At 31.6% G+C, this 26,641-nt stretch overlaps 1 protein-coding gene across 1 annotated transcript; it reads right to left on the bottom strand.

Moving 5' to 3' along the window:
* Positions 1-67: 67 nt before the first annotated feature.
* On the bottom strand, positions 68-26,641 carry LOC108905189. Its single transcript, XM_023455370.1, has 7 exons — positions 26,592-26,641; positions 15,119-15,255; positions 14,959-15,080; positions 12,106-12,272; positions 5,099-6,053; positions 1,397-1,638; positions 68-557 (listed from the first exon to the last, which is right to left on the bottom strand). Exons 1-7 carry the CDS (start codon positions 26,639-26,641, stop codon positions 68-70), a joined length of 2,163 nt encoding a protein of 720 aa, XP_023311138.1.

The raw sequence follows: 26,641 nt of genomic DNA, 5'->3' as shown, positions 1-26,641 counted from the left end.
ATTCTATATTTTCACTAAACAAGATATAATTAAAAATATACAGAAAAGGCATAAAGAAATATGTAGTTTAGTACTTCCAGGAAGGCATCCACTTCTGTTCCTTATATAAATTATTGGCAGCTACTCTCTTGCTGGGCACTTTTTCGTCCAAAACCAGAAAAGCCGCATCTGATTCGACAGAAGCGCTCCACTTACGATCGTCGGGTGAAGATACTTCTTTATTTAGGTCTGAATTCCTAGTCGTAGAAAATCTTGGTGAGTGTTCTTTTGAAGGTCGAGGAGAGGAATCTCTTATCGGTTTTAACTGGTTTTCCCTTCCGTGCCGTAAAATTGGTGACGGTGTAACGGATTCCCTAGTTTTTGGACCGAAAACCTTCGTCTCGATTTGCGAAAGTTTTCTGTTTCGTTGAACGCCTGTCGATAATCTCGGTGACGAACGGATACTAGATGCGTAAGAGGAGGAGTCTTTAGAAGCAGCTGAAGCCTGTGCGTTTGATTTTGATCCGGTGGGCACTTGTAGAGTGAGCCCTTCGTTTTCTCGAACCGTATCTGTTTCACTGAAGAAAATAATATGTAAACAACCGGTATTTATACCTTGCAAAGTTTACAATTTACTTCTGCTAAGTACGAGTACATAGCTGAGTATTAGTCGAGTATAATGTATTCATGAGTAGTATTCGATACCATATTGATGAAATCAGTTTTGAGTATTGAATACATTCAGTATTCATGTTCATTCATTTTTAGGGTATTCAGGATTCAGTACACAGAAAAGTATTCATGAATACCCAACTACTAATGAATACTCGAGAATCATTTTATGTCTCTATATTATATTTAGAGTATTCTGGTAAAACGTTGTCATAACTAATTATGATATCTCTGATATCACACGTTGATGCAGCAATAGTTTCTTTTTGTTTTCAACTTCTAACCTAAGTACTCAGCATTGTATTCGTATAATGTGAATATTGAATACAAGTATTCTGGATTCAAGTAATCTTACTTTTATTCCAACAGAATATTATGTATTCATGGATGGAATACTTTTTCTGTATTCATACGTAGTTTTGAGTACCACGGAAATTGCACTTACTGAACTGCATAGCTGTATATGCTTATAAACACAAAAGAAATATTTATTTATCAAGGTTGCAAAGCATACGTTTATGACCCGTAGCGTTAAGATAAGCTAATCATCAATATTGGCGACGCTAAGATTTAGGGATTTTTATTTGACAGTACCAGTGGTGTATTGTTGGTTGCCTAAGCTCGGCAGTCACGTGGCTTGGAGTCTACGGTTCTGATATTTATAATTATAGTTTCACGCTACGAATCATAAAAGTATACTTTGCACTTTCCACTATAAAATGGAAATTTAGTGGATTATTCTTACCTTGTGTCATCTTTAGTCAAATCGGATGCATCCCCATTAGTATCCACTACCGCGAAGGCCCTTCTCCGAGATGCAGGGGGTTTCCTTTCCCTAATTAAGTAGTCAATGTATGCCTTTCTGTATTCGGGTTGGCATTCGAAATGTCCTTCTAGCTTTAATTCTGGCTCCCTCTTACACGTTTCGGTTCTCGGTATGTGAGTATGTGGGTAGTATTTTTCGCTTTTTTCAGTGATGTGGTAAGTCTAAGGGAATGTAAAGTGTTTCTTCATTAAATAACTTTCTAATTGTTTACTAATTATTCAAGAAAGGTAAAGTCCATTTACATACAATTCCCTACTGTCATTAGATCGCGCTGCAAACGTCAGTGTAGATGAAATCGTATTTAATAATGAATTAAATCTTATGAATTTATAACGAGTGCAATCTTGTAATACTCTAAACAAGTAGATCTGATTCTACTACATATTATTACAACTAAACTTTTTACTTAAAAATTATATTTTATCTGTTCTGTTTCTATTAGGTAACATATTTTAAAAATATCATGTATATTACTCATTTCGAAGGTAAAATTTTATCGAACCATTGTGGGTGTCCGTTCATATTTTTACGTTGTTATCCAAATTTCTACTTCTACAAACTACACATATTTTTCATTACGGTTTAATAACCAAGACAAATCATCATTGTTGTCACTTAAGAGTACCTAACTAAACTTTGTTCTAGATTAGAATGCAGCAAAGATTAAAGATAGTATCTCAATAAAAAAACATTGAACAGATATCCACCGGTGATCTATATTAAAAATGTGAGTAAGTATTCAGATGGATCTATGCAAAAAATTGGAGGTACGAGTATATCTTTGTATGTTCTCCATAGACTGAATAACTGTTGTCTTTGATTGTTGATATTGTTGATGTTGTTTTTTTTATGTTGTGTTTATGAGTTTCCTGTAAAATTCGTTTGTTTATTTATAATTTAAAAATTAATTAACTAATTAATTTGATTAATTAATTATTAATAATTTAAAAATTAATTAAATTATTAAATTAAATTTATTAAAAATTTATAATTTAAAAAGATGACTAGTTGTCTCGTAGTATTTCTGGGAATGTGAATTAGCTGCACACTTGTAGAATATTAAACGCATTGTTTTATTCTTTTAAATTCATTTAAAATGTACCAAATCTAGTTCCACTTGTGCACAAGCAATATCTGATCTTTTCAAATCTGCAATAACTTTACTATCATATTTTCAATAAACATTAGTAGTACTAACGGACAGACATACCTTATCACTAAACATACAGAGTGTCCCAACTTTCCGTACCTATGTATGGAGCTACCACAATTTCGTGCTGATCAAAATAAACAGATTTAACTAAACTTACCTCTATTCTATGTTGCTTCGCTTACCCACTATAGGGCAATTGAAATTTGGTACACTAATACTTCCATATAGATGTCACTTTATGACATAGTAAACGAAGTAACTGGATTAACAGGACTGTGACAAATACCCCCTCACTTGACCTAATCTGCTCATAATTTTGCCACGAATCATGCTACAGGATGATAAGAACTGTTCAATATGTCTGCCATTTTCTGTAATATCTAAATTAATTCTACGGATGAAATAGAAAGCATTATCCTCAGTATTCCTTCATTCTGTAAATTGTGAACAGCATCTTGAACCTTATTCAACAATTTTCTCTCACTATCAATACTTACAAAGTACACTTTCTGTTTTAAGAGCCCCTCGAATAAAAAAATCACAGGGATTTAAGTCAGGTGAACGTGGTGACCAAGTGAAAATCTACACAACTATTGCCATCGAAACGATTTGATAATCTGATTGGACTAAGCAGAAAGTTACTGATAAAACCAATCCATGCGTTTATACTATGTAAATTCGAGCTGAATATGCCTTTCCATAACGACATGGGGATTTTCATCCCACTTTTCGCAAAACACGATTCTTCCAGGATAAGAATTTTCTTGTAGAAGTTTATATCTCCAGCTCTATATGGCTCTCTATGGCGAATGATCTGCCAGAAATGAAGAGCGAATTGGTTGAACATGAAAAAGATGAATTTAGTCTTTTAGAGATTACCATTCATTGTACTTATGGAATCTATATTCTGCCTCTGTATTAATCTGGTTGCCGGGTTCTCTTCTATAATTTATAGAATTTCCGCTGCCACAATCTTGACGAGGGGACATCCGACATTACCTTTGTTAACTTGAAACTGGCCCTTTTCTCGAAGATGTCTTTAACAAACCCTTAATGTTTATGAGAAAAAAAAAGAAGCTACAACATAGACCCCGACAAAATTATAAACAGATTATTTCATAAAATGACATACACAGACCGCTGATTTACATCAATTGCTCGAAGTGTCCTCCATTTTTATTAATACACAAACGAATTCAGTTTTTAAAAGACTGTTCAACATTGGTCAGCGTAATTTCTTGAAATGCGCTGCCACATATCTTCCGCAGTAGTTGGTGGTGTAACTTAAACTTTGCTTTTTATAAATCCCCATAAAAAGTCTCAACTTGTCATATCTGGACACATTGAATTCCAAATCACTGGTCTCCCGCGCCCAATCCATCTGTTGGGAGAAGTTTCGTGTAAAAACTGACGAACCGCAGCGGTATTATCAGGCGGAGCACCATCATGTTGCATCCACATCCACAAGTGTAGCTAAAGGAATGTCGCCTAACAATTCTTCTAAAGTGTTTGTTTAAAAGTTTAAATAAACTGCTCCAATTAGATGCTGGTCAAAAAAGAATGGTCCAATGATATGGGTTCCCAAAATTGCTCCTCACACGTTCAAAGACCATCATTGGCTATGAGTTGTCCGGAATTGGTGAAGTTTATTTGTGTCATAATAATGGCAATTACTACTATCAACGAAACCATTTTTATGAAAAGTAGCCTCATCGGAGAACATGACTCGTTTAAAAAAATCATCATCTTGGTTTAACATCTCAAGTGCCCATTGACAAAACTCCGCTGAAAGTCTACTTTTAGTAACTCTTGGTGTAATTGGATGCCATAAGGACGTGCTGATTATTAAATGTAGGTCTCAGTATTTCCAAGTCTGAATAACGTACACGTTTTGCTCATAGATGACAAGATAGAGTAATTTATGCCAAAACAAACCGTGCAATCTGCAGGTTTCTAACTCTTACGATTTAGACGCTATCTAGCCTTATTTAGAGAGCTGAAATCGTGATTTTTTTTAAACAACTGATTATCTCGAAAACGGTAAGTTTTAAACATCATGTATATTTAATAAACTCTACATATTAACCAAGGAATTCAAAAACGTAATAATATACAAAGTGTTCCATTTAAAATAACAAAGTTATGTAACGCCCACGCGAAATGGAACACCCTGTGAAGCTAAAAATATTTTCTTTACATGACTTTTATTAAAACCATTTTTTATAAATTTTATAGTTACAGAGTTACAGAAGAATTCTTCTTGGATGGAACATCCTATATATGGAAGTATTAACGTACCAAATTTTAGTCAAATTTTACATTTCAAAGTTATTTGAAAAAAACAATTATTTTTTATCAACTTTAATGCCTTCTAGTGGCTAAACAAAGCAACTTGGGCAAAGTTTACTTAAATCCACTTATTTTACTGTTTCTGCGGAATATTGAGACACCCTATATAAATAGTTTACCTCTCCTTCACTGGAAAGGTGAGATTCAGGCTTCGGCACGTGGGGTCTTCGTCTTGGGAAGTTCACATAGGAACTGCTATACTCCGGTCGTACATCCATTTTATTGTCACCCTTCAAATAATTCAGTTCGGACTGCCTCATCATTTTGACGCTGGGCGATATTCTTCCTTGTTTATAAAAATCTACATAGGAACTTTTATACTCAGGCTTTACATCAGTGCCGTTTTCTTGTGCATTGCCAGTGCCTGCATGTGACATGTAAGTTAGATTAGGATGTGATGCTGATTTGCTTGTATCGTAATTGCTGAACCTTTCACCTTTCGAATACAAATCTCTTGCAGATGTTCTTCGACTAGCAACAAAGTCGTGACTTCTGCCGTCTGGTTCACGCAGGAAGGGAATCAACGGGTGCATTTTTCTGTCAAAGGAGTTTGCTTCTCTTGTTGTATTGTCTACTATACCTCCGTTCTTTAAATTGTTGTTAGGAAGAGCTAATTTTGGCCTCTCTAAAGATTTATATTCGACAAACTGACTTCTGTACTCTGGAATTAAAGACAGATCTCCTTCCAAATGTAAATTTGTCGATTTTTTCGTCAAAGGCGGTCGTCGGCTTACTTCATAAGGCGGGTACCTTTCTTGTTTTTCGGTTAGAATCTCATAATCTCCTTCTAAATGTAAGTTCGATAACTTTTTACAGAGAGTGGGTCGTTCAAAATCGTCATATTTAACAAATTTTTCCCTAGTTTCAGTCTTTATCTCCATATCTCCTTCTAATTTTAACGTTGTGGGAGTTTTTAATAATTCCGACCGCCTTGAGAGTAAATACTCGATAAACTTTTCAGCGTGTTCAGTAACATGGATATAATCTCCTTCGAGTTTTAAATTAGTTGGCCTCTTTAATAATGGCCGTCTCGCTTTGTAACTGTGAGAAATTGCGTCTAGCGCTGGTACTTCACTGAAATTATGATAGGTGTTATTATTACTGCGAACAGGAAATTTTTTTAATAAAATATTAATATAAATAACTATTAGGTGAAGTCATATTTTCCGGTTATGAGACATGGTGTATGTATACAGTGTGTGTATATATGTATATGAAACATAAGCACGACAAACATCTCAAGTATCTCTAAACAACAATTCCGCATGCCTGAAGTGCTGATCATTTATCGTGTATGTGTTTTTATGTACCTTCCGCTGAAAAAATCATATTCTTATTGAAAATATTTCAAATAATGAATCGTTTGTCTAGCTTTCGTAAAATATTTGGCAAGTGATTACAGGCTTTTGATATGCGTCATCCACACTATACGGCATTTGACTAATTTAAAATACGCGAACTTCTGCAAAACTTACATACAAGGTGTGGCGTGTATAATCTATAGAAATTAAACTACAGCCTGCTAACAATATTTGTAATAGAACAGTCTTACACGAAAAAGCTCTATTTTTGCGTTTTTTTTTTCGTAACTTAAAGTTCAATAATTTAGTTACGTGCTGTAGACCAGCCGCGTAAACAAATCGTCATTGAAAGATAAAAAGGTACTTCTCAATTTTTGGGGAATTTTTTAATACAAAAGTACAAGCTAAGAAAAAATATTTAAAAAAATTCTGAAATTTTCTTATTATAATAATTAATAGTAATTACTATCTTAAATGCATTGTTGTTACTGCAAGCGTTCGCAAACAAAACCACATCCGTAAGCATATGTAGTTTCCAACTGCGTGCACTAAACAAACTCCATTAAATTATGGAACAGAATTAAATAAAACTTACCATTTCTACGCACCCAATTTTGGCGAATATTTTCACAAATTCCAGGTACTCCCCTAATTGTGTCAGTAGCTTCAAGTATACGGTTTCGCAATTCATCCCCCACAGCAATTGAAGTATTGTAAACCAATGATTTCAAGTGACTCCAAAGATAAAAGTCCATTGGAGTTAGATCGGGTGATCGAGGTGGCCACGGCACAGGACCAAAGCGTCCAATCCATCGCTGAGGAAACATTTCATTCAAAAGTGTCGTTACTTCTCGAGTACTATGTGAAGGAGCCTCATCTTGAAGATAAAACATACGTGCCCGAACTTGTAATGCCTCATCGTCCAATAATTCAGGCAACCGGTTCTCTAAAAAGTCAGCATATGTTGGTCCATTTAGTCGTCCTTCAAAGAAATAAGGACCCACAAGTACATCGCCTATTATGCCAGTCCAAACATTTACCGAGAACCGATGTTGAAAATGAGTTTCCCTAATCGCGTGAGGATTTTTATCGGCCCATATGTGCATATTATGGAAATTCACTTTACCACGGGTAAATGTCGCCTTATCTGTTACACAAACATAATCAGAAAAGTCTACTTGATTGGCACATTGCCGTAAAAATCATATGCAAAAACGCACTCGTTGATCACAATCCGGAGGTAGAGTAGTCGCAAAATCTCATGAGCCGCGAAATGCGCGAAAGGCGTAGCGTATCCGCATAATTCTTCTAATAAGCACGTTGTGAAAACATTGACATTACAACCAGAAATGAACTAATGCGCTCGGGCATCAATAAAGTTTACTGGCGAACGTTCGTTATATATATTTTTATTGTTTATATTAAAATCATAAAGAATAGAAGCATTTTATTATGATATTTGTCAGATCAAAGACTTGTTTACGCTACGAGAGCTCGAAATAGACTGAGAATAATAAATGTAAGGTTTTTAGGACGTAGAATAATTTAGGCGACGGTCGGAATTATGTTTCTGCGCATATGAATGTCAAAGCTCATAAGTTTTGAAACAACTCTAAAATCTGTTGGACTGGTTGCAGATGATAGGGGTGTAACAGCTGGCGCCTTAAGATGCGATGTATAGTACGAGATGAGGTTCCTATTTGCTGTGAGAGTCGTCGAGTACTAATTGTGGGGTCCTCGTCAAGATTTTCCAACACTGCATCTTCAACATTAAAATTCACTTGCTGACGTCCTTCTCCTCGAGGAATAACGCTTCCCGTATCTCACAGCCGCTAAACGAGCTGTAGGATTGTATTTACACATGGGGGGTGACTTTGTGACTATTGTTCCCGGTACAACCTAGTCGCCGTGAGCGCATCTTCTCCGGCTGCACCATACACTAACACCATATCGACACGTTCGGAAATAGTAAATGCATTGTTTTCTCGGTTCCTTGTAAAACTAGTGTGCACAAACTAGAAAATTAAGCAAAGTAAGTAATAAGAATCTCGTTTTTAATGTAATCGGCACGCTATTCTTATTTTTTACTTCTTTATAAAAATTACACTGTCACTATCGTGGAATTACAAAATAAAAACTTCTGTCTGGAATCTTTCACTTTTTAACACTGATGGGTCGATGGACAATGCTTAATACATATTTAATAATTAAGTGAATACAAATACACAATCAGTTGACTGCACAATTTTTTTGACAATGTAACCTAACCTTTTAGTATTACTAGTATTAGATTATACCGACTATACCGAGTCGCATAAAAACATTTCCAATGTTTTTAATAAATAATACAGGGTCGGCCTTCATTTTCGTTGAATAAATGAACTTTAATTAACAAAAAAAAACTCGCGAAGATAGAACTTTTTCGTATAAGAGTTTTCTATTACAAATATCATCAGGAAGCTATAGTTTAATTTTTATAGATTATACACGCCACACCCTGTTTATTCGTATTCTTTTCCATACCATACTTCGTTTGTGTGTATTTGGCAAGTGACTGCTTCAATAGTTTGAGAATAAATTTTAACGGTATTTATTTAACTAACATGTTGAAATATTTTCCAATTTTCGATAGGATTTCAGAAACTACGAAAGATAGAAAAAACTGATGACACTATTTCGAGCTCGATTTTGAATATAAATTCAATTGTAAAAACCAGGTTAATTTTTCTAGATATTTTTGACTTAAAAAATTTCTCGAGGAAAAATTTACTGCCGCACTGTGAGTATCAAATATTTATAATTTTTTAATTTAATTTAATTTAATTTTTTTAAATTCAAGTGTCTCGTGATTTATTTTTATTTTTTTGTTCATCAAATTCAATAAAAAAAATTATTAGTTCGTTGATATTTATTTTTAGGTCGCTTGAAAACATTTTAGGTACACTACTTTGAAAGTTAAAATAATTATGAGTGACCTTTAGAAATTAAAATATCGATTTGAAATTTTCAGAATCGAGTTTTTTTTTTCAACCTAGAAAATGATAAAATAATGAGAAAAATATTTTTTTTAAAAATCAATTTGGAAATTTTTAAAAAATTTGAGCGACCTCTTTACCCAAAACTTTCACTTTTCTCCAAAATTCATAAATGAGTCATAAACTTTGACTGTAGGATCGATATAATGGGTCTCTTGGAATTATTTTTTGTGTATAGTTGTGTTATTAATTTTCTAGTTTCTACGTGATGGTCAACCGATGTCTAAAAATACTTAATTTTAATTACAGTAAACATCGAAAATTTAGAAAGATCTTATTTCTTCCACTAATGAAGTAGCTTAATAACAAAAAAAAATTGTCTGACCTAACACTTGTTTAATTTTTTTACCATGTTTCTCGAGATACCTAAGACATTAAAAGTTTGTACACACTTTTTTATTCTGATTAACTTTTCTCCCCCAGAAAAGAACATTAGTATAAAAACATAATATTTTCTCTGGGTGTATAAATTAGTCACACAACAATTACAATAACAGAAAATAATAATTTATAAATAAAAATTCCTTTCCTTTAAAAAAAGCGGGACAGTAATTGAAACCATAACTCATGTTCCCGTTTGATCTTATCACTTTTTGTCAGTTGTGGGTAATATAAGAGTACATATTTTTTTTCCAACGTATTACTATACTTTTGTGCTATATAGTATCTCGCGTGTTTGAATATCACTTAAATACAAGTAAACAGCAGAATTACTTACAACTTCTAGCAACCACGCTTCATCGATACAACAAGACGGAAAGTAACGTGAGACACATTTCACGAATACACAAAGACTGATAGTCCTTTCGTGACTGTGCAGTACGGAGTCCCGCCGACTTCTAAGAGATTTGCATTTGGCTTGTAAACACAAATATTTCTCATCGTACGGTATAATATTAAGATTCATCGTTAATCGATAAAACGTATTAGGTAGAAAGTTTTAAGATGATTAATTTTGATGCGCCGATACTTTCTTATCGGGCGATGTTTACGGTATGGGGGAACTTCACATCAACTGCATGCATAAGGGAATTCACTGAAAATTGGTGTAATGTCTTAGAAGCATGAAAGGTATTAAACAAACGGCAACTTCTAAACCGGTTCTTCTGATATTAAAAGTAACTTCCTGAAACAAATTTCCTGAAATTTATTTGTTTATATATAGTTTAGGGTTGCTCGTATATATGTACCAAAATTGCCTGACAACCAGCGTTGTTGAGGAGGCAAAACTTGACTGAAATACACAGGGGGGGAAATATATTAAAAATCTCCATACTCGACTTAAAAAATATAAAAAAATTAATTTAATCGTGTAGGACAAAGGACGGTTCAAAATTGGTACGGTCTAGAAAAAACGGCTTCTAAGGCGTATCCATAAAAAGTTCCAAGAAGATGTGGGCAGGGAAAGTTTGCGTAAGCTTTTGTACACCTTTTGATTCCGATGACGCAAAACGGACACCAACCGACGATTAATGATGAAACGTCATGACATCCAAGATTTGAAGTTAAATTTTTTGAGAACAATAAAACAATATCGTAAAGAAAATTGACCAACTGTTTACGTAAATGAGACGTACATGACAATGCTTGATTAGATGAAAACGACAAAGGGCTCCGAAGATTTATACAAAAGGACAACGTTTAGCTATAGTTCATGCTAGATGTGAAAATGATTTTATACCAAACGCAAAACTAACTTTGAAGCAAAATCTAAGTCGGGGGAAGGTCATGCTGACATGAACTATCAAAATTATAGAGAAAGGTTACAAACGACCAAAATGACCTACACCCGCATGTCGAAATGATAAATGAAGGAATGATTACGAACCAAAGGAATTCAAGTTACTAATAATATGTAATAAGCGACCATTTAAAATATATGAAGTGTGAAGTCGATCAATTTTTACAGAAAAAGAATATCCTTATACTAATCTACCACTATGCTACTTGACCAGGATCTGTTTTGAAGTGGATGTGAGAGGGAGCAAGCAAATTTTTGCTGGAATACCTTCAGTAGAACTCACATAATAAAAGTGTAGATCCCTAGATCTGGGCGAGATCCGGAACATTTTCAAAATTGCAAAAATGTTTAAAATATTTTTTAAAAATACCTGTTTTATCTGAATGTTTTACTTATATCTTGAAACTTGAAACCTATGCATTTTGGAAGAATATTGAAGAGGAAGCCCCCCTTCCCCACTTTTCGTATTTTGAGTCACCTTTCGCGCGTGCGAGTGACAGTTTTTCCGCTGATTTATCTGTGTTGCCGATAACTTATGTATATGAAAATTTGTTCCAGCTTAGAACTCGGAAAAACGAAGCCACTGGATCAAAGATTATTGCTAAATTAACGGTAATGCCGATAAAGTACTTTACTTAGCGTTTAGAATTCTGCCTTTTTCTCCGTGAAGTCCGGGCAAAAACTACTTTGTACATTTTCGAATTCTTGGACCCCCCTCCCCCCATAAGAAAGCAATAGCTACGCCATGCTAATGATAATGAAAGTTAAGAGGACATTTTCAGGTTTATAATGCCTTAACCACCTCATTTTGTTATAATTTGTATTTTACTCAGCTTTTATTTATAATAACAACGAACTGGATCATCTTTAAACGAATTTCTAGTAATTGCTTTAATATTAGGAAGGTACGTTAAATATTACTTTACAATTTATTCAATAACAATAACCGAGACTTCTCAATTTAAAATTTGAAAATAAAAGTTTTCCCGTCAAGATAATCACACAATCGACGTTAATCGTGTGACGTAAAAAAACCCTTAATTGCTTACCTTGTCGAAACACCATCAGCCATTATTTGTACTGAAACAGCAGAAGGTTGCGTCAAACTTTCCAGGGTCCGTCTAGTAAATGATTCATTGTATTCAGATTGAAAGTCATGCGATCCTTCCAAGTGTAACGAGGTTTCTGATTTCAAAGGCTCAACTTTGGAAATATCCTAAAATAGTTAATCAGAATATTATTTTAAAGTCTACTTTAATTTGTTGCGCAATCTATTGAATGCAGATGCAAAATTTAATAAAATAGGTAGTCATTTTCGAGTAAGTAAGATCAGTATAGTCTTGTATAAAAATGCCTAGCAATAAAATTTAATGAGTTTCATAATCGTCCCTAAACAAGTTTTCTACTAGAGGTAAAAAATAATAATAATTTGTTTATAAGGTGTAGAAAATTTCTATTATGTTCATTTGGCCAACAACGTATTTTAATTATTATTTATGTCCTCAAACATTCTTATTATATTGATGGTAAATTTTGGTTGTGACATATCAAAAAACATTTACATTTTCATTAAAATATATTAGTGCTCGGCAAGAACCAACGGGAAGGTATGAACATATCCTTGCCAAGAAAGGATTAGGAGAGGTTGTCAGTTTAGGTCAGAAAAGTTAATAAATAGAACATCAACAATAAAATAATTCCGCATTGTTGCACTGCACTGCTAGTCAGTTTGTCAACAACAGAAATTTATGGCCAGTCGCCCAGTGTGGCTGTGTTTGTGCGCTGTTTGCCCGTGCGCGCGTTCTTCAACTAGGCGTATAAATTTCTACCACATCCACGTTTAGTTGGACCAGACTTGTATATCGGTATGGTTAAATAAATATGGGAACAAGTTTTTTAAATATTTCAGTGCCGAGTTGGTGCATAGCGACCGGACCTGGTACATCTGCCTAGCTCTTTGGTTTTCAATTGAAATGGGAAGGACTATACCAAAGAATTCTTACCTTGTATTTATTGTTCTTTATCTAAAACACCTTGACACTTAATTTCAGACTTCTACCCTCGTTAATTAGGGAATAATGGGGGTGGCAACCCTTAACGTATTTTTTTTTCGAAAATAGGTACTCGATATATCTTAATGAGGTTGAAACTACATATTTATAAATGTCTACCAATTACATGTTATAGATTTTTCCAGAGTTTTAGCTCGATTAAAATCGGTAGAAAACGAAAATTATATTGTTGGGGGGTGATTTTTTATATCAACCCCCGAAATGGCACCTACCAAAAAATTACAGTTTATTCATTTATTAGTTAGCTATTATTATACAAATTACAGAAGAGTCGAAACGTAAGTAATGGGAATTAAAAATGCCATTTCTTGTGAAGCAAAATTCATCGGTACTATTTAATTTTAAAAAAAAAAAATGGTGAAGGCGCCGGTTGATATGCACTGTTACTTAAAATCACAAATATTTCCTAAACTGTTAGTTTTACCGAGTTGAACCAAGAGGGTATTATCGTTAACAAATTCTTCAGGGAACTTATTTCTGATACAGACAGATTGCGATCGTCATCTATGCAAAAATTCTGGACTGTTAACCATTGGTCATAGTCCGTCCCTGGCGTTCTGGCCATAATGAAGTTTCACTTACAACATGAAAAATAAGCTGTACGCATGTATTATCGATCAAGAAATTTGCATCATGCTGAACTTAATAGTTTAGAGACTGTAAATAAAAAAACTTTTTAATTTTCACATTTGAGGGCTCGTAAATTGTTGACGAAGGCCCATATTAAAAATATTATACGAAGAACTGATATTATTTGAGCTCAACTGTTTGTATTGGACTTTTTTGTATCAAGTACCGGAACACCCAGTGGATATAACTACAAAATAAAGATTTAGAATCGGACTTTCAAGGTCATTAGACGCTGGTACAGTTTTCATATGCTTAATAATCGGTTATACCCTTTATAGTAGCTCTTCGAGCATTCCTCAACCTTTAAGATATTCTTACTTGTAAACGGTGTACTATGGTCGACTTAGATAGATCACTTTCAAAGAGTCTTTTTGTCTTTTTTGTGTTTGACATGTCATTCGGAAAAGGAAAATAAGTTTGTATTCCGGCCCTGATTTATTTTTCTGGATATGACTGTGACAAAAACGATATCATTGAAAATTGATAACAGGAAATAGTTAACCTTTACACTTTCCAGGAAACAGAAATATTTAAAAGACCATCTAGATAAACTGTAATTTTATAAAGAGTAAGGTTTGACCACTAGTTCATCCGAGCCTTTTGTGTTTATTTTATCTAAGGAATAGTTTATATAACTATTAACTTTGTTGAATTGTCAGTGTTGCGAGAAACAACTACTCCGAGAGATATATGCCCCTAACGGCATTGAATTATACTCGCAACACCTAGTGCAACAGCTAGCATCGTTTGTCAGTCAGTTTAACCCACCAGGCACAGACCGATTTCGGACTTATTAGTCCTCATCAGTGTGTCATAGGTACAACAACCGACAACCGTTAAACTGACAAACGATCCTAGCTGTTGCACTAGGTGTTGCGAGTATAATTCAATGCCGGTAGGGGCATATAGCTCTCGGAGTAGTTGTTTCTCGCAACACTGACAATTAAAATATTGTGTTACGCCCTCTGTGGGTGGCAGTCGTGCAACTAAGTACCTGCAGTTAGCAGGTCGCTTCCTACTGTAGCCATTTGAATGGCACAGTTGGGAGTCCGCACGACAGATGGAGCCATTTGCGCTCCCGCGTAGGTACATATTCACTTTGTTACCTAACTTAACCTGCATTAATGATTAAATCTAGGCGCTTTACTCTTTAGATAATTAAATTTCTAAAATAAATAGTCAATAATTGATTTTCCTTACCTGTTCTTCTTTTATTGACTTATTAAATGCTTGCCAAACGTTTGTAAATCTTCTTTTATATTCCGATTTGAGTGACTTAAATTCTCCTTTATCTACTTTCAGGTTATCTTTCGACCATGCATCTACTACAATATTTGAGATTACTTACTATAATTGCAACTATGAAAATTCAATAACATACCTGGTCTTCTTTTTCTATAAAAACACAACTCGTCCACAGTAACGTTTGGTGGAATCCCCGAGTGATATCTTTCACCATAGGGAAACTTCGATGCGTTGGTCTTTTTACATTCTGCACTGCAAGAATAAAATTCATATTAATTTCGTCATTCAAAAAACCAGAAAATATTAAAATGTGCAAGTCCCTTTCAAAGTTCCTTCAGTTTGTTTATTATCCCGATTATCCTTATTATTATTACCCAGATTATCCTTAACCCGAAGCAGTTTCATCTCTTCAGAAGCCTTTTTATTTATTGGATTTCATGTTTTACCAGGAAATATTAGAAAATCACATTTTTCAAGTAATAATAGATGTCAAAGGTATTAATGCATAGTGGGACTACACCTCATTTTACAAGGGAAATTAGATGATGGTTACGCTAATATTGTCTGCAAAAATAGCTTGGAAGATGTTCAGATACCCCCGTATTAGGCAGACTTAAATCCTCTAGATTTTATCATCTGGAGCTTTTCAAAATAAAAGGTTTACAGTACCGTAACCGATACTCAAACAGATTTACGCCGTCTCTAAAAGATAGGTTAAAATTGTGTATCCAGGAAAACTGAAGTCAGTTTGAATACTTATTATGAATTTTGATTTTTTATTAATTAAAAAAATATATTCGCTATGCTATGAAGAAATTGTCACTGCTACCTCGACAATGCAGTATTATTCTGCTATACAAGCTTTTAAATTGAATTTCCCGTAAACACTTCGCTTTATCAATAACTTTTTTATGTAAAAAACTGAGAAAATTAATTTTATATATAAGATTCTTGTAAAAATAATGAGTGCTCAAAAGAGGAGAAATGCTAGAGTGCTCTTAAAAGGTCCCAAGTATTTCAATTTGGTACCAAATCGTTTTGAAAATTAAAATTAAAAAAATGAGTTACACTCCCCCTTCGGGAGATCATTATTAATTTTCAAATTCCGGATTCCTAGTTTATTGTATTTTATCTTATAGAACGGAGTGTTTTTATTATCATTTACTGCAAAAAAATGCACTATTTCCTAAAAATCATTTTTTCGATCAATGTCCAGTAGTTTGTCTAATTAAATATTCTGAGTCTACAGAACTTTTACATACGTGTGTACTGGGGTGGCCCAAAAAAAACGAATATTTTTTTCGTGTCTCTTTTGAAAATATGTAAGTATCATGTTTTAAAAGCCCCTTCAAAAAAATCAGCTCAAAAAGAATATTCGTTTTTTTTGAGCCGCCCTAATACATAAGCATTCTCGAAACCAAGAAAGTTGCACTAACAAAATTTGAATAGGACATAGCTAATACAATTTTTTTGAGCTGATTTTTTTGAGGGAGCTCTTAAAACATGACAAACTAACAAATTTTCACAAGAAACACGAAAAAAAATATATAAATTTTTTTTTGGACCGCCTTAATACATAGGCATTGTCGAAACCAAGAGAGTTGCACGAATAAAATTTGGATTTTAATTTCTAAATGTCACACATAATTATTTTAACTTTATTAAAGTAGTGTACCTAAAAAGTTTTCGAGCGACCTCTAAAAATAAATATCAACGAACTAATATTTTTTTTTTATTGAATTTGATGAGCAAAAGAATAGAAATAAATCACGAGACACTTAAAAAATTTCTCGAGGCAAAATTTACTGCCGCACTGTGAGTATCAAATATTTATAATTTTTTAATTTTTTAAAATTTAAGTGTCTCGTGATTTATTTCAATTAAAATTAAGATTCGAGGATTCCGAGACTTATTTTGGCATCGCTCGTTTGATATCTACATTCAGATCACATTTTTCATAAAGTAAACACTTTATTAATAGAAATTTGATAGGGTTGAACAGAATAAATAAGTCAGTAGGAGAATCGAATGAACTTAGGTCATAAATAAATTTCTACGACTAACTGTGTTAGGAAATGGGATTTACACACTGACAGAATAATAGCAGTGAAAGCAAACTAGAAGAATAATTCATTAGGCTATTAACTCTACACGATTCATTGTTCGAATAACAACCCTTACGAAACATAAAATCCTTTAAAATAATAAATTTACCTGTTACAATATAAGTATACAGGCGTAATGCATAAAGCAATGTTTAGTTATATATTTTATGCAAATGAAAGGATAAATACATATGTAGGCCATGCGACAGCTCCTTTGAAAGGTCTTGTAATTCTCTACTCAACCAAAGAAATTACAACAAAAAATTTATTTTTAACACAGGTTACAATAGATTTTCAAATTAACGATCCTCAGTTATAATAAAGTGAGAAAGACAAGAAATAAGCCGTTCTCGAACTTCCGAAGTTATTTGTGGCAACTCCGTCCGAATGGGTTCTTTTAATGCATCTGGATTTTGTGATCTACTTTACTTTTTAATATCCCTGAAAAGAAATCTAGGGGGTTAAATCTGGAGACCTAGGTGGTCATTCAATTGATCCTCTTCGCCCCATCCACCTTCCTCGAAAGACATTGTCCAAGTAGTTTCTTACCAATAAGGAATAGTGTCTGGGTGCACCATCTTGCTGAAGTCATAAATCGTTTATGTTTGAACACAGCAAATCGTCTTGCAGAAATTGTAAATATCGAGGACGTGTTAAAATTCCTTCAAAAAACTATGGTCCTATTATGTATTATTCCGACCCAAACATTCACTTTTTCTGGGTCTGAATGTGATACTCTTGCATCCAATGTAGATCTTCAGTTGCACAACCATTTAGGAGAAATGTAACTTCACCAGAACAAAAATATCGGATTTCAGTAATTTTTTTCCGATAAAATTTCATAAAATTCAACTTGTTTATCAATTTTAAAACAAACAAACTTAAAAATAATAATAAAAACAATCTTATCAAATCTCAACCTTAACCACCCACACCAACATTGAAATACATGCCAAATAGTGTCCACGAAATTAAAGATGTACCACATTGGAACTACATGATGACCACCAAACAGTAATTAGTTGTCGATGGCTACGAGAGATCGCAACTTTGTACCTTTCGACAACTTATAACTGTTCACGTGTTTTATTATGTCTTGGTGCATCTAAGTTAGACCTTAACGCAAGAAAAACTGACGCGATTACGCATCAGGTTTAGTGTTTTAGTTTCGAAACAACTTTGCTCAGTTCAGGATGAAAGAAGAGTATTGAGCATTCGAAACAATCGGATTTTTTTTCTGAATCTCAGTTCTGTTCTGACTTTAATTAAAATATACATGTAAATGATATAGCTGTCTACTTTAATATTCCTTTTATACGTTATTATTAATTTCCAACTAAAGTTTCATGCAACTGGTGACAAGTAACGAACATAAATTTTACCTTTTACACTTTTGTAGCGAGGAAAATGATTTCAAGCTAGGGATATAAAGTTATTGGCAAGAAACAGCCGTGTATAGTATACAGCTGTCCTGTCTATAAAATCATTAATCATTAGTTCTTTTGAATTTCTGCTTGGTGTATACTTTTCCATATTAATTAGTTTCTTTGTAGCTGTCTGTTTTTCTTCTAGACTTTACTGTTAACTTTTAAACCACACAGTCTTCATTACTTTTCTTATCTTTCTTATTAGATAGGTACTGTACTTACATAGAATGTAAATTTTTTCGGCAAGCGGTTACTATAAATATCGTGACGTAATTAATTGATTATAAGAATTGTCTCCTAATACTATTTGAGTTTTGCTACAGATATTGTGTACATTTTTCTATTTCCACGAATATTTACTCATAATTCCTATTGTTATTCCTATATATGGATGATCACTTTACACTAATACCAATATGAAATTTAACCGCAACTATTTATTAATGTATATAGGTATCTATATTTTATTTTTAAAATCTCTATTTTTTCTCTTTCCATTAATTTTTACTTCTTTTTCGTCTCCTTTCTTATGATAGTCATGCCACTGTTCTATTGATGCCACTGCAGGAATGTTTTCTTTCTTGAATAAATTTAGAATATTGCACATATTATCTTTATTTGGAAAATTGCCTCTCATAATGAATTCATAATATTGACACCCACTTATTTGTCAGCCAAAAATTTTTAAAAACCGTTGTTGTCGATAATTGGTTACATTAAAATTAATACAAGTAACTGTGATTCATATTATTACGTCTCTCTTAAAACCTAATGCATAAGTCCAGTAATTTTTATTAGCTGCAACAAAATATTGGAATTTTGCGATTAAAAAAAATATAAGTTCAAATTTTAAAGTGCAAATAAGTATTTATGACTTATGGTCCAATGAAATTATATTTTTACGTACCAAAATTTAGTTCAGTAAACAGATATATAAAAATTAGGAAAACTTCCGTAGAATTGAGAGAACTTCTTTATATCAGCTGAATGTTAGAACATTTTAGAAAAAAAAATATTTTAAGCAAAAGTAACACTTTTTATAACAAAAATTTTGAACCCAGCCTGATATCAATTGATAAACAAATGTATTAGTTATTGCAAGAAACCGGCGAAAAATCGCATTTTTTAAAAACTTCTATATCTTTAAAACGAAAAAACATTTCTTTACGTAACTTTCAGAATATGGCAAGTAGAATAAGTGCGTTTTTGTAAAATTGCAAAATATTTCATAGTTTTTGCACAAATTGAATTTTTCGAAAATGGATATTTTTTTCAAGTTTTAATAAATGTAGGAAATACTCTAGTAGGTCCTTTTATTCTTCCACATAGGAAATTATTTCGAGAATGTTCTTTAAATTTAATTTTGCATTTCTTGTATTTCGTTTGTATTAAATTTTATTTCAGATAATTAACTTTACCTAAGCAAATTATTCTTAATGTTATTATTAAATTACCAGCTTATTGGCAGAAAGTGTCAATTTATTAATATGATGAATAACAATTTATTTGTTATGGCATCCGCCTACTTTATTTTTACAAATTTTCGCAGTTACCCCTATAGTGAACGATGACTCATCTAATTTTTTTACTACAAAACTATCGGTTTTATGGAAAAATTACAAGAGGTAAAAAAGTTGCGCAATAAATCAGTCTTCCCAATAAATATTTTTAAATAAATAATTTGCTTCATATAAAAAATGTCTAATAAAATAGTGCAATGGGATTGACTGTTTCACTCCTTTATAAAATACGCCAATGATCGAACAAATATTGAAAAGTTGACTCCTTATTAGTAAGATGCTCATACCAAGTTTCGTGTCTCTAACATTCCTCATGTTAAAGAAAAAAATTAAAATGTAAAACTTTCATATAAGGTATTTTTACTTCAGTCCTCTTATTTTTGGCTCTACATTCACTGGTACCATTTTTGCTACTTCATTTAAAAACCCATATACATAATTAATATTTTGTAATAACAATACATTTTTTTAAATATAGATGTTTTAAAATACCATTGAAACATTGATTCATAGGACCTCTTAAACCTATCTTTGGTGTAAATTATTTTTTCTGATAACGTAATTATAAAAACTGTAAGAGATTTGTCCAGGAATTATTCTAAATTTTGGCGAAGGCGCCAATGTTTTAACGATAAAGGTAACCCATCTTGGGCTTAAAATTTTCTGTAAAGGTTGTACTTTCTAGTGCAAATTGTGCACGTATTGCAAAATAATTGAAAATATGTGAAAAATCTACCGAAACTTTAACTTCTTGTTTCGGATCGAAAAATGTGGATCTTTTTCTTATCGTTGAAATTTAATCAGAATAGCATTATTGCCATTTGAAAGCTGACATTTTTTCACGAATTTAAAAAAAATATATGTGAATTTAAACACCTGTCTTCTAAAATTAGGTTGTACTAAATGTAATTGCCCAAGCATTGAATTAAAACAGTTTTCATTCTCATAACAAATTGGAGAAATTTGGGTCACTTATGTCCTTACTGTGCATAAAAAAATGAACATTAACAAGTAAATAATAGGAGATTTAATCGGTGCTCTACTTTTACCATCGAAACTACCATAAATATAATCTCCAAGATGGTTTGCGTGTCGGAAATGTCGGCGTTAACATACTTTGCTTAATGGAATATTGATTTTATTTTTGGAACCCTTCAAATTTAAAATTAAATAACAATATTAAAAATTCTAATAATAATTTTTAGGATTATGAAATTTGCCATCCCGTAGAATAAATTTTGACAATGCATCTTTCGACACTTCAATATACAGGGTGTTTCTTAATAACGTGCTAATATTTAAGGAGGTTATTCTTGGGTCCATTTTAAGAAAAAAACTTTATATGAACATATGTCCTAAAAGTCTTAACTTTTGAACTACAGGGTACTAAAGTTTTATGAAAAAACATTATTTTAACTATTATAACTTTATTAACTTAACTTTATTATTATAACTTTGGTATTACCTAGCCTACATATTTTTTCAAATTTGGTACACGCCTTCTATTCATCGAGATGCATTTTCTGATGTACAAACAATTGTATTATTTTTGCCAGTGGCGTCTGCACAGGTTTTGTATTGAATATTTTTGAAGAAAAATATGTTACGCCACTGCTTTTTATTTAAGTAAAAATCATTTTTGAAATCCTCATTCCTTTCTGAGCAAATGTGGTGTCTTGAATTTGTTTCGTTTGACGTACGGTTTTCGCTTAAAAAAATAAAATTAATTAATTTGCATCTAATTTATGGGTCCACTTACGAGACAAAAAAATTATGTAACTTTGAACAATAATTTATTTAAGATAATAACTTTTAAACATTGAAATTATGAAATTACAGTAATCTACATACATTTTGGATTGGTAAAAGAAAATTACCCTGGCGTTACATTTTTCTTCAAAAATTTTCAATACAAAATCTGTACAGACGCCACTGGCAAAAATAATAAAATTGTTTGTACATCAGAAAATGCATCTCGATGAATACTGTTGCAGCATTTGCTACGTGTTTTTTTTTTATCTTAATATTGTCTTTGTTCCGAATCTACAAAAATATATAGGCTATAAATCCACTTCATTTAAAATGTGTGACTTATGATTAGATAATTTGTAAAATAAAATCGCTCTATATTTGATATTCTACGGATGATTCTATAGAATAGGTTTATAAATTAGGAGCTGGAGATAACAAATTTATACAAGTGATGAAAGTAAAATTGAAATTCGAAGGATTATTGCCGTGCCAACATGCAACTTACATAATTGCGCGCACAAATATAATATTAATATAATTCGTAATTCTGAAACGACCTCTTCAGGCTATTAACATGTGAAATCCAAAAACAACATTGTTCTACATTTGCTACAAAATAATCCATGCCAATTTCTGTAAAGATTTATTCATTTTCATTGTAGTCAAAAATAGGAGGGATTCTAAAATGTGGGAAATATACAGAGTGTTCCATTTAAAAAAACAAGTTTGATTTATATACCTATTCAAAAAGCAAGAGAGTTGTTTTTTATATTTCTCTGATATCGCAACAAAATTTATTAAAACTTAGAATGTTGTGTATTTTGTGTGAATGTAGAAAGTTTTGTGAATTACTCTGTACATTATCTTTCTGCTAATGCAGAAACTTGCTGAACTTTTTTCAAAAGTTTATTATAAATAGAACCTTAAATATTACCAATATTTTAATATACAGAAGATATTCCATAAAATATTATATTTATAGACCTATTGTTGCCGGTATCCCTTAGTTATTTTTATTTTCTTTTATTCATTGTCCTTGATTTTATAGAATGCAGTTACATGTAATAAAAATTAAAATTTTAAGTCCGAAGTATCCTTCACCAGAAATTTCAAATTGTCATACCTAATACAAAGGGGAATAGATATTTAAAATATGGGCCACTTCCAAGCAACCCAGAAAATGAATCTGATATAAACGGAAAGTCTGGAACTCGAGAAAATTCAATAACACCATAGTCACATTCGGCGCCCTGTCTCAAACAGTTACGATGACCTCTTAACCCAAATAGAGAAAGTACACATGGAAATAAGTTGGCTTTTTTCTATTTAGAATATGTAAATAGAATCCTTGATGTGGAAATTAACCTCGAAATGTTTACGATGAAATAAATATATAAATAAATAAATACTTAAAAGTTCAAGGATTTTATTTGTGTTCCTATCTAGGAGTAGGTATATTATAGTTATTTATGGTAACGACAAAAGCGTAGTGTTATGTAAAATAAATTACCTAAACAAACATTATTATATTATTATTTTATTAGCCTTATAATTTAATTAATTTTTGGGAAATTATTTCTAAAAAAGTATTCTATTTATATCTCGTTAAAAGCAGGCTTTTTCGTAAATCAATCATGTATCTGAAACCTTTTTATTTGGTAAAAGCTTTTGACCATGATTCTGAAGAAATTGATGCTACTACTGAGAATCCTACATATCTCTCTTAATTAGTTAAGAATACATTTTTGTTAGAATCATAATAAATTGTCAAATTTGCACAAACATGAAAAAAATTATATACAGAAAAATACTATAGGTAGCTCCAAATAATATCCCTTATGAGAATGATTAAATTGTGCAGTATTCAGTTCACTTTGCTCCAAAGAAAAGATATTTAATTCACTGTATATCGACACTTTTTACTACTCTAACCAAATTTGTATACACTCTGTATATAAGGTGAAATCCAAACAGGACTTTTTAAAAATAAGAACAAAGTGTTTTTTTAGCAAAACCGATTTATTTTATTTAAAATTCCTCAATACAACGATTTGCACGGTCTAAAAGCGTGTCAAATGTGAGTTTTGGATTGTCGGCAGGATGTTGGTACATGCCTTTAGGATGGCGTCTACATCCACAAAACGTTTTCCTTTCATCGGCAAATTCATTTTTCCGAAAAGGTAAAAGTTTTTGCATAATTTTTAAAAATATTTTAATTGCTCCGAGGGCATTCTAATTTTGGTCAAAAAACCTTAAGAGTATAATAAAATAACAAACAACACACCAAATTTCATTAAAATCGGTTTAATAGTTTTCGCAAAATAATTTTTTGAAAACAATTTTGAAAAAAATTTTTCGAATTTTCAAAATGTTGCACAGTCAAATAAAGCATCTAGATACTTGAAAATTTTTTCACATAGAAACGACTGCCAACCTTTCAAATGGTTTTTGAGAAATTGAAATCGGTTTATTAGGACGGCCACAAAAAATGTTTAAAATTAACACCCTTTTTTTATTTTAAAACAGTTAGATTACATTTATCAATTTACAATTCAGTTTTTTTCAAAAATTATAATTTTATAGTACTATTTTTTCTTAATTTTATCTGTATTTAAAAAAAAATTAATTTCCAAATAAAAAAACTTTTTAATTTGTTTAAATAAAAAGTATTTAAATAATTGTAATAGTTATAACTAAATATATTCATATTCAGAGTGTTGAAATATATACGTAAACCAAATTTTGCATTGAAAAAATGCAATAGCATAGGGTAAAATATACAGTATATTTAATGCATAAATAATAAACTTTGTTTATAACAAAAAGGTGCAAATTAGATAGTTGGCATTACGTTATTCGAATTCCTTGGCTCGCGAGACATCGAATTAAAAAAAAAGATCGAAATTGGTCCATTAGAAGCCGAGATAATGCAATTTTTTTCGTACCTTCGCATTTTGAACCTCCGAATTCAGTCTCGGAGCGAAAGCCCCCTCCCCACTTTTCATGTTTTGAATCACTTTTCGCGCATGCGAGCGACAGCTTTTCCGATGATTTATCTATGTTGCCGATAACTTATGGGTATGAGCATTTTTCCAGCTTAGAACTCGGAAAAACGAAACCACTAGATCAAAGATTATTGCTAAATTGTTTATATATTAACGGTAAATGCCGATAAACTTTAGCCACTTATATCTCGAGAATCAATGAATGGAATTTAACGATTTTTTTAAAAAAAAAAGAAGCGTCTTTCCGAGTACATACTATAAAATTATAATTTTTGAAAAAAATATTAAATGTAATGTAATTGTTTAAAAATAAAAAAAACAGTGTTGACTTTAAAAATTTACTGTGGCCGTCCTAATCAACCGATTTCAATTTTTCAAAAACCATTTGAAAGGTTGAGCGGTCTTTTCTATGTGAAAAAATTTTCAAGTATCTAGATGCTTTATTTGAGGCTGTTCAACATTTTGAAAATTCGAAAATTTCTTTTCAAAATTTTTTGCGAAAACTATCGAACCGATTTTAATGAAAATTGGTGTGTTGTTTTATTTTATTTTACTCTAAAGTTTTTTTACCAAAATTAGAATGCCCTCAGAGCAATTAAAATATTTTTAAAAAATTATCCAAAAAACTTGATTATCTTGCCTTTTTTTCATCTATTATTGCTATTTTTAAACATCGGTAATAAATTTAAACATTTTTAACTTCCAGTATATTGTGTAAAATTCAATTCTAAAACTTTTTTCCTCTTCAATAGTCAAAATGCATAGGTTCCAAGATATAAAAAAAACTCAGATAAAATAGGTATTTTTTTAAATTTTTTAAACATTTTTGCAATTTTGAAAATGTTCCGGACCTTACCTAGATCTAGAGATCTACGCTTTTATTATGCGAGTTGTACCGAAGGTATTCCAGCAAAAATTAGTTTGTAAATGTTTGTAAAAGTAGTATTGGTACATTTGTATTCAATTATAACAAAAAAATATTGATATAATATAGTGTTTATAAATATTTATTGCTATAAAGTTACTGAATTTAGATCTAGCTATTGCCAGTCAACATTGATTTAAAAAAAATATGGAACTTATTCAACTATAAATTTAATTTTAAAGCAAATAACGTAAAAGATATTATTTTCTACGTTATCTTAACTAAAACATGTATTAATTTGCATCAAAAATAATTAAATAAACTGAAATTTTCTGAATAAGTCTAAGTTTAATTCACCATGTAACTCATCTATTCAATTTTTTTTGTCATCGCTAATTAGTATTTCGTTTTTTCGGTCAAATATATAGTTAAAAGATAGTACATCTTGCAGGAAAATTAATATCAAATAATTTATTAATTGTGATAAAAATTATTTTATAATTTCAAATTAAAAATGCAGATCACGTCGGTAAACATTAAAAAAAAAAATAATTAAACATTACCTATAGGATTTAAGTGTATTTTATGCTAAACAAATATTTGAATTTTGCAAAATAAAATATACAGCGTCTATCTTTCTTGGCGTTTCACTCATTTAAAAAAAAATTAGAATGAAGTTATTTTTGATAAAATAATAATTGTTAGTCATTTCACTGATATAACTAAATAAAAGTGTTTACCGAGTTTTCAAATGTAGGTAAATATAAAGTTTGATAGTCTTGTACATAAAGATACGTACCTACCGATATTAAAATGTCCTTTGTTATTTTAACACAAAAATATTTTAAAAATTTGTTACTGCACAAATTATTTAAATTAACCACCGCTATTAATTTTATAGATTTGAAACTCACCACCCTTCCTTATCACTCTTCAATTTCTCCTTTTTCTCTTCCACAGCCAT

This window comes from Anoplophora glabripennis, unplaced genomic scaffold (genome assembly GCF_000390285.2).
Source record: "Anoplophora glabripennis isolate ALB-LARVAE unplaced genomic scaffold, Agla_2.0 scaffold68, whole genome shotgun sequence".
Taxonomy (NCBI): Eukaryota; Metazoa; Arthropoda; class Insecta; order Coleoptera; family Cerambycidae; genus Anoplophora; species Anoplophora glabripennis.
Note: the sequence above shows the minus strand (reverse complement) of the source record. Positions and strands in the feature narration are given on the sequence as shown.